General features: G+C 34.6%; 1 protein-coding gene across 4 annotated transcripts in view; it reads right to left on the minus strand.

Moving 5' to 3' along the window:
* The window catches only part of COL12A1 (collagen type XII alpha 1 chain), a 130918-nt gene that overhangs the window by 80562 nt on the left and 36543 nt on the right, over positions 1-13813 (minus strand). For all 4 annotated transcript variants that reach the window (XM_087882534.1, XM_034431890.3, XM_034431891.3 and 1 more), the window contains 3 exons: positions 13455-13727; positions 12141-12413; positions 269-538 (listed from right to left, as the gene is read on the minus strand). In XM_087882534.1, the coding sequence (XP_087738660.1) occupies positions 269-538; positions 12141-12413; positions 13455-13727 (816 nt within the window). The remainder of the gene's footprint in view (positions 1-268; positions 539-12140; positions 12414-13454; positions 13728-13813) is intronic.

Here is a 13813-nt window from a genome sequence, read left to right on the forward strand (position 1 = left end):
AGAGACAGATAAAATATTTATGAGAAGGCTGGCTAGAAGTTTTTGGTTGTGGGTTCTTTTGAGTCTATTGCAATAATTTACTCTTGCATTCTTCTGCTTCCTGCTGCTATTCCATGGTTTTAGTTGTCCTAGTGTAAGGATAGTTTTTAATGTATTAATTAATTAATTTTTTAAAAACTGTCTTAAGGATTTGCAAGATACCAGATTTATAAATAAAGACTAAATAAACACACTTTGAATGCTTTGATGTCTTCCGTATTTTACCTACTTTCAGTTGTAGCTTGTCCTTCTAGAGGTAGTCCTTCTCCACTTCTGTAGGAAGCCAAGACTGAAATCTTGTACTTAGTTTCAGGCTGAAGGTTTTTTAAGACGGTATTTACTACATTTCCAGGAACTGTGGTTTCCCCAGACTGGTCATCATAAAGGGATTTCCATAAAATTTTGTAATTCTGAACTGGTCCTGGAGCTGCTGTCCATGAGAGTCCAATTGAAGCATCAGTTATGTCTTTAGTAACGAGGTCACGAGGAGAACCACGTTCTTCATGAAAGGAGAAAAAAAATGAGAATTGTTGTGTCAATCAACTACATACTGCAATAAAATTAAAACAGAAAAAAGTGAATTGCCCTGAAATGAAATAAAAAGCATCCTATTGACTTCATAGATATATTCATGTAATTTTCTCGATAACAATAAGGGTGAAACTTGAGAGATTCCACACACCATAAAAACTATTGAGAAAAACTTTGGACCTCACACAAATACAGTGCCTTTCTCTATTCATTAAAATACCTAAGTCTTTTTTCAGGTTTTTTATGAGTCTAAAGAAAGGTGTTGCTGCTTTAATAAATCAAAACTTCTAAGAAACCTGAAAAAACATCCTGACAATTTAATGAATAGTAGAAAATTCTTGTGATCCAGAACATAAAAGGCCCAAAGCACTTCTGAATCCTTTTCAAACTATGTACAGCCACAGTAATTAATCACTGCCTTTTTCCAGAGCATTTTTCCAACTTTTCAGTCAAGCTTACCACCGTAGTGTTTAGTTTTTCCAAAATGCATAAAGGTTGACTAGATACAACCTTAATACAACTTAGCTGTATTGTATAATTCCATTTTAAGTATATTCCTTGAGTTTACTTCAAAAATCTTATACTAGTCAAGATACTTTAATATCAATAATTAAAGTTCTGAAAATAAAGAATACAAACTAAAGGAATATTTGTAATTATTGTATCATATTAAATACTCTTGAATAATCTGTAAATAATACTATCATGATTTCATGAGTGCTGTCCATGCGTAATAGGGGAGGTATGCTAAAATTTGCATGAGGCAAATGTAACAAGTTACATATTTGAATCCTCCATCAGAATGAAAGGATGTAATGGTGATATTTACATGATTATTATTTGTCAACATACACAGATTGTCATTTTGACACTATTGTGTTTTTCACTGTTAGTGTGATTCACTATTGTGGATGCTACTGGTTATTATTTAATTGATGACTTGCACACAAATTTTAGAATCTACATATATGAAACAGAAATTTAAACATAACATTTTGTAGTGAGGTTATATCTATTATATCCTCATAAAGGTTACAATCAAATTCATAGCAATATTCATAGCAATATGAATATAGTTTGACCTAATATAGCTGAAAATTTGGAATTCAGCCTGTTATACCCTAAAATTTTACTAAATTGGTTGTTAAATGAAGGTTTAATTCTGAAACTCAATCTCAGAAGAGCATTTTCCTGGAAAACTGAAAGAGACCAGATTTCAGAAGTAACTTGCATCAGATTTTTTTTATTCTTTTGTAAAGCTTCTGTTTCAAATGTGGCTTTTTCTCTTAAATAAAAGGATGTGAATGTGATCCAAACGGAAACAAATATGGAAAAACTGGCTTGGTAGAATGTGCTGATGTCTTATAACAAAAGATCTTTCTTTCCATATTTTAATATAAACAGATCAACCACATTACATTGGCTACTTTACTTCGAATAGCTTTCACAGAATTATTTTAATATTAATCTACCGCATCTTTAGACACTATAAATTTTGAACCATTAATTCTGGAAGGGAATTCTGCATGACAATACTGTAGTACTGCAGTATAACATTATCCTGGCAAAAATAGATTAATGGTTTCAACAATACTAAATTGGTACTACTAGGTAACTGGAGACAGTCATTTATTGGCAATAAAGTATAACCCATGCCTATTACTTTCTCCACCCACAGGCCCTGGGTAATTTTTTGGTTAAAAGAATAAACATTTGGATTTTTCCAAGCAAGCCACAAAGTAGAAAACAAAATTGAATAAGCCCTTGACCCCAAACAGGATTTGTATAGAAATGTTGCTTTCAATTTCTAAGTAAGTACAATGTAACCGCAGTGATTTCAGCTTCAGTGCAGAAAATAAAGAGTGAACTAATATATATTTACTCCTACTTCATAAAAACAAATTCTTTGCCTGGTCATTTTATGAAAAACAGACCAAATGTTTAGGACAAGACATTAAAGCTCAGAGAAACAGTGAGATGTGCCATGGGATGGAGTCAAAGATATGTTAGAATTTGGCAGTTTAATGGTAGGCATGCGCCAAGCACTGAATGCATACATTGTTTTGAAGAAGTTCCAGTGGCTCATGGATTAGTTTTCCACATATGCAGATCATTACATGCACCTCTACTCTAAATACTTCTTAGCCTGCTGAGTTAGGAAATAATAGGAACATGGTCTTTACAGCTGTGCTATTTACTTTTCCAAGTAGCCTTTCCTTAAATTGGGGGCTTCGTGATTTTATTACATCCTTTATTATAGGAATTGAATCCAACCTTCTAGAAATCCTACACTGGAGAAATTGGCTATTTCACAATTTATCCCTTCGGATACTATTGGGCTGGCTATATTACAATGTACAATCCACGATAATTACCAAACTTTGCATGCATTTTGCTTCAAAACCTAGGATAAATGGCATGTCAAGCAACCGAGTATTCAAAAACCAACAAACCTGGAAGTGGAATTTTATTTGGTCCTAGGGATATAGCGTGATTGTCCATTAGACCTATACCTAGTTTAAAAGTTGCTGAGTTGATTATGTGACACACAGACGGGTGGGATTCAGCCGGTTCGGGCGCAACGGTAGCTCTGATGATCAGCTGGAAGCGAACCAGTTCACTCCGATGATCAGCTGGGCCCGACCGACCACCCTTGCGCACTTTACTTAACTTTATCCTCTCAGCTGATTTGCGCAGCAGAGCAGATTGCCATGCCTCAGCTGTGTTAGTCCCCAGAAGTAACATGGAAGTTTAGTTTTGTCAAAACTGTGCACGCACACAAAATGCACGATCACTGAACTGGTTGTTAAATCAACAGGATCCCACAACTGCTCATAGTACTCTAATGCTGGAGAGACAACCCCTGTCACCCATCTGCACCCTCCAAAATAGCCCAATTTCAGCAACTGGGGATCCTAGGAACAGCCTGAAAAGTCACTATATGAGGACGGTTGTTCTGCATTCTTGGGTGTTATATGTTTATTTCACTTATGTTTGACTGTTTTTAGATTGTTACTGAGTTTTTAACTGTTATGTTGTACACTGCTGAGAGTCACTTTTTAGGAGATGGGCAGCATTAAAATATAATAAAAAATATAAATGTGATTTCAAAATTGCACAACTCCTAAAAGAAACGACAAGTTGGAATCACCCTTTCAATGACATCTGGAAGATCATAATCTCAAGTTGCAGTGCCTCTGTTCTAAAGCAATGCCAATTCCTCCTATTACATCATACATATTTTTTCTCCTTTTTACTGGTCACCACTTCGTTCTATCTGATGGTAGGATCTATCCAGGCTTTAAGGTAGGAAAACTGTGTTGGGTATGTTGCAAAAACCCAATTTATAATTTCATATTCATATTATATGAATACTTCCAAAATATCACTTCACATCTATTGTTTCCATCACATTGACTTAAATACAGGAACTTCATTTAGATAGGGGTCATTTAAATCTGGAAGTCTTCATAACTGTTGCTTGAAGAGCAGGTGGCAGCTGTGGCATAGGAAGGCCTTTGTACAACTTCATCTGGTGTGCCACTTGTGCCTTTTGTTGTATCAGGAGGCCATACAAACAGTCACGTATGCCATGGTCAATATGCTTTATATGGGACTACCTTTAAAGACTAGTCAAAAGCATTAACTAGTCCAGAATGCACCTGCATGGGCAGTTATAGGCATATCTCAGTCAGTCCATGTAACAACCCTAGATCCCAAGCTGTACTGATTCTTAGTTTGCAAGTCAAGTTGTTGATTGACCTACATGGCATAGGTCCTGGTTACATGAGGAACTCATCTGCTTGACCAATTTGATCTTGTGGGGTTGGCATGCTCCAGGTTCTTTCAATTAAAATAATGCCATCTGTCAGAATTCCAGAAACATGTCTTCTCTGGAGCAGCATCTGCCCTCTGGAATAAGGATCTTCCTGAGATTTGGATGGTCCCCATTGAGGTGAGGAAAAGTGAAGATTGTTTGTTTCATTTCTGTCCCCTTTTTGGTAATTTTTGACATCTTTTATTTTTTCAAATAATAATAATAATTATTATTAAATGTATATGCTACCCAACTTCCCAACTGGGGAGTTAATTGTTAAGTGGATTTCTCTTGTTTTAATTGTTGTTGACCCAGTGTCATTGGCATGCAAATGTTGGTATATAAATGTGTGTGTGTGAGAGAGAGGGAGGGGGAGAGGGGAGAAAGAGAGAAGAAAGAGAGTTTTCCTTGGCTCTCTTCACCTTATTAGAAGGACTGTAGCTGTCTCAGAATGAGAGTTGTGAAGAAACTTAGCCATTAATATTTACTAGAACTAAATAATTCTTGGGAACATGTGGAAACTATAGATTTTCCTTAGCTATTTTCAGGAAAAATCATTTCATATCTTATTCATGATTATTTAACAAAGTATATGTGAAATAACCAGAAGCAAATCAGAGCAAACTTGCCTATTAAATTCATTAGTTTTCTGATCACCTTAGATTTGAATTAAATTATATGTGCTGACAACTTTCAATATAAAAAAAATCTAATAAAATAATTACACTTCCCCTATAAGAAGCATAACAAGCACTAATTACTGTAGTTAAGGATTTGGTAACCTAGCATCTTTCAGAATTTCAGACATTTCAAGGATGGGGAGAAAAGAAATGTAGAACTGTATAAGCCACAGAAAGTACAATATCTTCCACTATGTTTCTGGCCTTCCTTTCTGCATGCAAAACAACATGCTAATGAAAAAAAAAAAAGTCACATTACTTCTGGGACTTCTGAACAAATGTTCTCATTACAGAATTGAAAATTTTGAGTATATTATGGACAAACGATTGACTTGGGATTGTTAAAGCTGCCACTGAAAATATAGGAAGTACCCTGTTTCCCCCCAAAATAAGACATCCCCTGATAATAAGCCCAATCGGGCTTTTGAGCACATGGCAATAAGGCCAAGCGCTTATTTCAGAGTTCAAAAGAATATATGTCAGGGTCTTATTTTCAGGGAAACACAGTAATAAAAGAGGTGAGTTCTAGCTACCCATGATGTTCTCTACTACTCAAGCCTTTTTTTAAGAAGGCACATTTCTCCTCAAAAGCTATTAGATTGCAGCTGTGAACCAACTATATTTTGTAAAATATTTATACAGCTGGTATAAATCCCAAAGTCATTTTCTAATGAGAAAATGTCAGAGGCTGGTACTTTGCTTTACGAGGTGCCAGCTTCTATTTTTGGAATAAAAACAAACAAACTGCCATGTAATTCCATTATTTGGGGTAAAGTTGGGGTGATTGGATGGAGCTGAGCATTTACTGACCAGATGCCCTTCCTGACGCCTATGCAGAGTTCGCAACAGATATTCTTTTCTTTGCACCCTAGGAGAAAGAAACATCTGCCACTGGGATTGAATTCTTAATCTTCCAAGTGGGAGGCAAGCCCACCACTAGGTTACGATACCACTATTATGTTTTTCTTAATTAAAATAATATCTTTTTAAAAAAATAAGTCAAAGTTGTTGATAACTCCCTATAAATTATCCAGAGATAATTTATTGTTTATCCAGGGATAAACATTGTGTTTATCCTTAATTTAACCAGTAGAACAAATTCAGAGCTGCAATGGGGTGAACATTATTCCATTACTGCACAGTATTCTAGCAACTGTGTAATATGCTGTTCTTTTTAAAAAATATTTAGAAGAAGCTGGTTACTGTTTTCTTGCGCAGTGTATCATTTCCTCTATGTTGATTTATTTTTTCCTAGAAACATGACTTTCCCATAGCAGGGACAAGGAGCATAATTGTTTCACAACTGGCAACTATCTTCTGAAAATGTCAGTATCAGAAAATGGAAAACGTCTAATTTAAATAATGCATGAGACAGCAGTAAATCTCCAAGGCAGAAACAGAATCTCTTTGTATGGCAAGCCATTTGCAACTCAAAATGTTCTCATGTTATGCTAAAACCTTCATTGTAAGGAAATGTCACTTGCAGTACTACTGACTCAATCTGTGGGAGGTCCTCTGTTTTTTAAAAATATTTTTAAGTTAACTATGAAACATCATAAAAAGATTTTTCTGCTGTGTGAAAGTGTTTCAGTAAAAACGTGAAAAGCAACTTAATGAAAAAATAAAGGTATTCAGTTATAATTGATTAGAAATCTCATTTTATGTTAAATATAATTTCTTGATAAAAGTATCTATGATTAAAATTGCAATTTTTGAAATTGGTAGTTGGAATTAAGACAGATCCCATTTCCTACTTATGCCACTGGTTTTGAAGGTTGACATTTCCTAATGGTTTTTTTTTTTTTTTATTTGATTTATATGCCGCCCTTCTCCGGAGACTCAGGGCGGCTTACAATATACAATGTTAGAAAAGCTAAGAAAAAGAGAAAGTGGGTTATGGAGCTGCTAGATAATAAGCTCTCTAACTTTTTCCACCAAACCACAACCTGAAGAGTGGCAGTATACTTGGCACTTAAATATATTGAAAAGGAAAGTTATTACTATTTATCTGGACTATCACAAGGCATTGTAGTGATTGATGTTTTTGAAGGTTACTTCTTGGAGTTATTATTGGCCTTTGAATTCTGCCAGGAAGCCATGTTACTACCCGTGTTTCCCCAAAAATAAGACCTTGTCTTAATTTTTTTTGAACCCCGAAATAAGCACTTGGCCTTATTTTTGGGGAGGTCTTATTATTTTGGGGTGCATGGAGGAAACCAGAGAAAATGGCAGGGACCAGCTGCGCATGCATTTAAATATTTTTGGGGAGGGCTTATTTTCAGAGGAAGGCTTATTTTAGTGCATGTGCTCAAAAGCCCAATTAGGCTTATTATCAGGAGATGTCTTATTTTAGGGGAAACAGGGTACAAGTATAGAATAAATAACTTAGGAAAAATATTGTTAGGGATCAGATGGTTGGTGCTGGAGCCAGATAGAAAGGGCCTTGAAAGAAAAGGATGTTGAGAAAAATACAGAAGAGCTGGCAGAAAAAAATGAAGATAAAACATTTAAGATATAAACAACTATTTTAACTTAAGTAGAAACAAAGCCTGTAACAAATCAACATTTATTTATAAAGTCACAGATCTCTACTAGGACAATTACTGTAAATTATTGTAGAATAACCTGGGTTCAGAATGTAATGTTACTTATTTGTATAATAACTATTATTAATTCAAAAACAATATCTTCTTGGTCCTACAAAGATACCTTATTTAAAAACTACAGAACCCAAGTAACAAGAGAAACATTCACCAAGCCCTGTATTCAATTCAATCTTTTTAAAAGAAAGCATGTCCTTGCCATTTGACATTATACCTCAAGGCAAACAAGCAGGCTCTTCGTGGAACTGTTCTTATACCTCCTCTCTATGGGAAAACAGACTACTAAACAGTAGCGCATAGAAACATTTAATTCTTAGCTAACAACCAGTTTCGACTCATAACAATTGCTCTTGTTTTATTTTTAGCCTCTGACCTATAAGTTTGGCTTTGAGTAAAAAATGAAAATTAAATAGAAGACCTGAAGAGAAAGGAGGTAGCAGAATAGGAAGGGGACAATCACTCGAAGCCCCTTTTTAAGAAAAGCCTCAATGTGTCAAAATTTATACACAAGGAAATGCCACAAAAGTTATGAAAAAAAGAAACCAGACAGAAAATCGCAAAGACAGCATATATTAAAGAGTACGTTACAACTGAAAATCCTTTAACAGGGGGTTAACTCACGAATGGGCCTAAAGTAAATTGTATTCCATTGGTGAACCACTGGTCAATTTATGGTAAACCATCTGGAGTCTGCGGTTACTGGGATTTATGCCAATAATTATGAACTCATTGGACTCACTGATTTCCAACAAGTCACTTCTTAGTCTATTAAATAGGAATGTAGAGTCAATCTCATTTAGCATTATGTTTTAACTATTAAAAGATCTTGATGCTGGATGTGCATATTTATTTATTTAATTTATTCAACTTTTATTGCCACTCATCTCAGCCAAGTGACTTTGGGTGACCCATTGTACTGAAACTATAAAACAATTTAAACAATTTAAAACAATAAAAACATCAACAAAATAAATACACACCACAGCCAAGACAGTTAACCAACAGTAAAGCCAAAAAAACCAGGACCCTTAACACACTGATTTAACCTAATTGCTGTTTGCATGTTTGTAGCTCAGTATATTAGATGAATGTAGCCAATGTAGTGTGACTAGTTTACCATATAAATGAACTGTGTAAACCCAGGCAATTGGATTAATTTACAAGATACGATTCAATTAACTATGGTTAGTGGAAAGTGGGAATATAGCTTAAAAACTCACTCTTGTTTTTTAAATTCAAAAAAGAAAGTAAGTTAGTGGGCCCAAAGCTTTTGTTTAAAAGTGAACCATTAAAAACTGAAAAAAATATATACTGACCCAGACTGAAATTATTCCTTCCATAGAGTTTCTAGGTCTTAAATAATTAGCAGTTTAAAGAAAAAAAGTTATTGTTGAGCCTGATACATATACACCAACGCCAATAGCTGAAGCATAAGCATAATAATACAAATTGAATTAATAAATAAATAATAAATAAATAAACAAATAATAATAATAATAGCATAAGCGCACTAGTGTGCCTACCAGCCCTGTCCTAATGTTCCCTTTATATGTATCCATTTCATGTATTCATAATTATGTTTATATTTATATCTGCTACCTATTTACATGCTTGGTGGAATGAATGAATGAATGAATGAATGAATGAATGAATGAATGAATGAATGAAAGAAGAAAGAAAGAAAGAAAGAAAGAAAGAAAGAAAGAAAGAAAGAAAGAAAGAAAGAAAGAAAGAAAGAAAGAAAGAACTTAAAGATGAGTATGGTATGTGAGATCCCAAGAATGGATCAATATGCCAATATGTGACATTGTGGAATGAGTGAAACAGAAATTTAAAGCTTCAACAGTGAGGAACCATCACTTCTTAAAACTTAAGTGTCTATAATCTGCCACAAAACCAGATTGCTGGAATGCTGTTTTTATTTAAGAACAAAAAACAATTCTGAGAAGAACTGTAGATATAGGTTAAGCTAGAGAGGTTAATATGTTTGGTAACAATAAAGATTATTTATGGTATAATGACATCTGGGAAATGCCACACATTGTGTGATATATAACCCAACCTTATTGGACCAAAAAAGTTCCATAATAAAAGTGTTATTCTATTTAATATGATCCTAAAATCTGGCTGGTGGGATCCAGGAGAAGAGTTGGAACATCATACTCCTTTTGGCTTTCTGAAAGGGCCTTAAAATTGGCTATGCCAGGGACCTGGATGGGGGCATGTTAATCATTACTGGATTAAATACAAGTTCCCACCTTCACTCCATTGTATACCCCCATCTTAGTAATTTCTCTATTGATTTTAATGTTATATTTATTGCTTTACTGTTTTAATTTTTTAATACAATTTATTGGATTGTAAAGCGCCCAAAATTGCAGGACTGCAAGATGGGTGGCATATAAATTTAATAAATAAATAATAAAATATGCTACCTTCCCACTTCAGCATAATCAATGTGTTTGTTTCAAGCTTCTTTTCTTAGAATACAGCAATTAAATTTTAGACAACACACAGAAGTTTTCCCATATAATTTGAAAATTAATTTATCTTTTTGTTGCTGTTCTATAGTTCCTTTTTATATTCTTAATAGCCATGCAGATATTCTCTCAGAGTATGAGTGATCTTGAGGAATAAGCACATACAAGCCAAACAACTCTTTTACCGTTGCTCAAAAATGGCACTCTTGGTTACTGTACATTGATTACTTCTAGCTCAAAGAGGCCTGGTGGCTCAGCAGACTGATAGCATTGTGATTAACACCAGCTGTCTGTAATTACTGTAAGTTCGAATCTCACCAGGCTCAAGGTTGACTCAGCCTTCCATCCTTTCTAAGGTAGGTAAATTGAGGACCCAGTTTGTGGGGGCAATAAGCTGACTTTGTATAAATATACAAAAGTATGAAGGCTATTGCTTAACGCATTGTAAGCCGCCCTGAGTCTCCGGAGAAGGGCGGCATATAAATCAAATTTAAAATAATAATAATAATAATAATAATAATAATAATAATAATAATAATAATAATAATAATAATTTGTTCTACTGACTTTACCAATACAACTCAGTGACCTGCCATAAAAGATAGTTCTAAACACTCTGCTAGAGAGAAGTTCCCTGAGGATGGACTCCAGCATGAGTCTGAAAGCTCGGAAGACTAAACCTCTGGTCCTGGTGACCGACCCAGATTGGATCCTGTTCTAAATTGGCTCTTTGTAACAAAGCAACTATTCTTGCTTAATTTTTTTTCCAAATCTATTTTATGATTTTGTTCTGTTACACACAATAAACTTGATTCTTTCATCCCAACAAAAACTGCTTGTTCTTAAGAATATTTAAGCTAGAATCTGCTCCATTTTTGTGCTGAGATCATGAGCAAAATGCTATCTTGATTTCTCTTGCAAACCACTTATCATTTTTGTTTGTACTTATTCAGAGTTCCGATCATTTTTTCTCATAAAACAATTCACGACAATAAACCTTCTCTAGAGCCCTTAAAACTACTTGCAAAGTTTTCTCGTCTAGCTGAAGAAAAAACACATTCCACAGGATGAGCATTATTTAAAAGCATGCATAGTAATTACACAATTAATCTTTTCTGTCACTGATAAAGACAGGATGAATGCCCAAGTAATGAGACACATTTTGATTACAGATGCTATCATAATGTAACCCTGTTAAGACATGGAAGTCATAAATAATAATGTTATGATAGCTAGTAGCCTTTAGCCATATACTTAGAATTTGATATTTATGGATGTTGTGTCTTTCTAAGCTCTGTCATTCAAATCACATAGTTGTGTTAAGCAGCGACAGAGGGAGCAGGATGATGATCAGAGGGGATGAAGAGCAAAGGATATGAATAGGAAGCCAGATCTTCTTTGCCAAATGTTCATTGTGGACCAAATGCACACTCTGAAAGTTCTCTACAGCCAAACCTATGCACAGAGAATAGCTGCTTTCCAGAAGCAATCATTGATACTTACTAAAAATTGAAATCCTCTTTGAGCTGCTGAAACTGTTCAGAAAAGAAGCCTGTTGCAATTGTCTATTCAGTTCAGGGCAAAAAAGAAATACAAAACAACTGCTGGCTAAATTCACACATTGGGCTAAACAAAAGGTTTAAGCAATCTTTCTTGAATAAACCACTGATTCACTTACTTCACTCAATTAAACCATGTTTCACAAGCCCCGTTTTTGTTCTTCTGAATATGTCCTTTATTTCTAGTATTTCAAGTATATGTGTAGTACACTCACACATGTACACATGTATCCTTACACAAATGTGAAATATGCCTAGAATTCCTGGAGAAGGCTAAATTTCCAATATTAATGTTAATTGGCAATCCTAGGGTTTCTTTTTGAAGGTGGTCTATTCTTCCTTATAGAAAATGTCTTAATTTCCATTTTTGTTCATCCTTTCAGATTAATGTGGTATTCCATTCCAACCATAATAAATTCAGTTGTTCTTACCTTCAAGCGTTTCTCCTTGTTTAGAAAGAGCCTCTCCTGCTCCAGATGCATAAAGGGCAGTTACAGACAAATCATATTTTGTTCCTGGTTCCAAGTTAGTGAGAACTGTACTGGTGGTGTCTCCCCTTACGGTGATCTCTTTAGGTTCACCTCCGATTACTGGAGTGTATGTGACAAGATACTGCTGCACTTTGCCAGGTGCTGAATTCCAAGATAACTTCAATGAGGATGTTGTAGCATCTGAAACTTTCAAGTCTCTTGGTCTTCCAAGCACTATGTAGGATAAATAAATTTTTAAAAAACACCTTAGGAGTAAACCAACAAAACCATTCCAAGAACAATTTTCTAACTGTAAAATATTGGTGAAATAAATTACTACAATACTATTATTTTTTTTATAATACAATCAAACCTTTATTCAATGAAGCAATTGGATGGGAGGGATAACCACTATTCCCAAATATTTTAAATCCAAAAGTAAGTCATCTGCATTAATTGACATCATTCGTATAAGCAGTCATTACACAAATGAATAAATTGATGGGTGATATTAATTTGTATCATTTTAATAATGAGTTCATCACCGCAGATACGTTAAAATATATAAAAGGTGAAAATTAAGATACATTTAAGTGTCTCATCTGGACTTTTCTATTATTTTAGATGAAATTATCAAATGGAAATTTGGTCCTTTGTACCTGAAGTCTTTAAATGGGGTCTGCTAAATCAAGTTTTCTTAAATAAGCAAGAGATACCAGATAGCATTGGTATTTAAGGTCAGACAAACAACACAGTAATACTTGAAGACTATAGCTGTCTACTTCAAGAATGGAATTAGGGCATGGGACATCATGACACAAACTCCAACTCTTCTGTACAGTACTTGTGTGCGGTGTCACAATGCAAGTACAAAAGGGGAGAGATTTCATTATTTTGACATCATTGTGGTTAGGAATAGATCTCTGGGCTAAAAGCTGCAATTTTAGGGAGAAAAAAGATAAGAAATAGGGATCTGCTTGGCTATTGGAATGAAATTTAAGAGATACAGATAAATACTATTGCTAAAAAGAAGTGTGCCTCTACAAAGAACCAAGATTCAAAGATTGGCAAAGACATGTAGATATTTGTGTCTTAATATGTACTACTCAACACACTCAAGATGAGACATGTCAGACAATTATTCTACATGCTGCCAATGAACCAGTGAAATGCATCATAGCTTCCTATTACAATGACGATAGGCTAGTGGATTTTTATTGCTATATCCTATATGAAAATTCATTTGACTGCAAAAGCAGGATGTTAGTTAGCTACCTTCTTCAGTTTTTCCATGTCCATCCAATGGACTTCCAACTCCAGACAAGTACTCAGCAGTTAAGGAAACTTCATACGTTGTATCAGGCATCAGATTATGTAGAGTGGTTGCCTTTTCATTTGCTGGGATGGTTACTTGTTTTGTTTCCCCACCAGTAACTGGTCTATATGCAAGCCTGTATCTGAGAACATTCCCTGGAGCTGGTGACCATCCAACTTTAAAACTATCCGTTGTTTCATCAGTTACTTTCAGGTTTCGTGGCGATCCTATGACTAAAAATATTTTTTCCAAAAATTCTAAGTATTAGTCCCATATTTTAATTCATCTCAAAATAAATATACAAATAAAATCTTGCTAG

The sequence above is a fragment of the Pantherophis guttatus genome, chromosome 1 (genome assembly GCF_059756535.1).
Source record: "Pantherophis guttatus breed Tessera chromosome 1, ASM5975653v1, whole genome shotgun sequence".
Lineage (NCBI taxonomy): Eukaryota > Metazoa > Chordata > Lepidosauria > Squamata > Colubridae > Pantherophis > Pantherophis guttatus.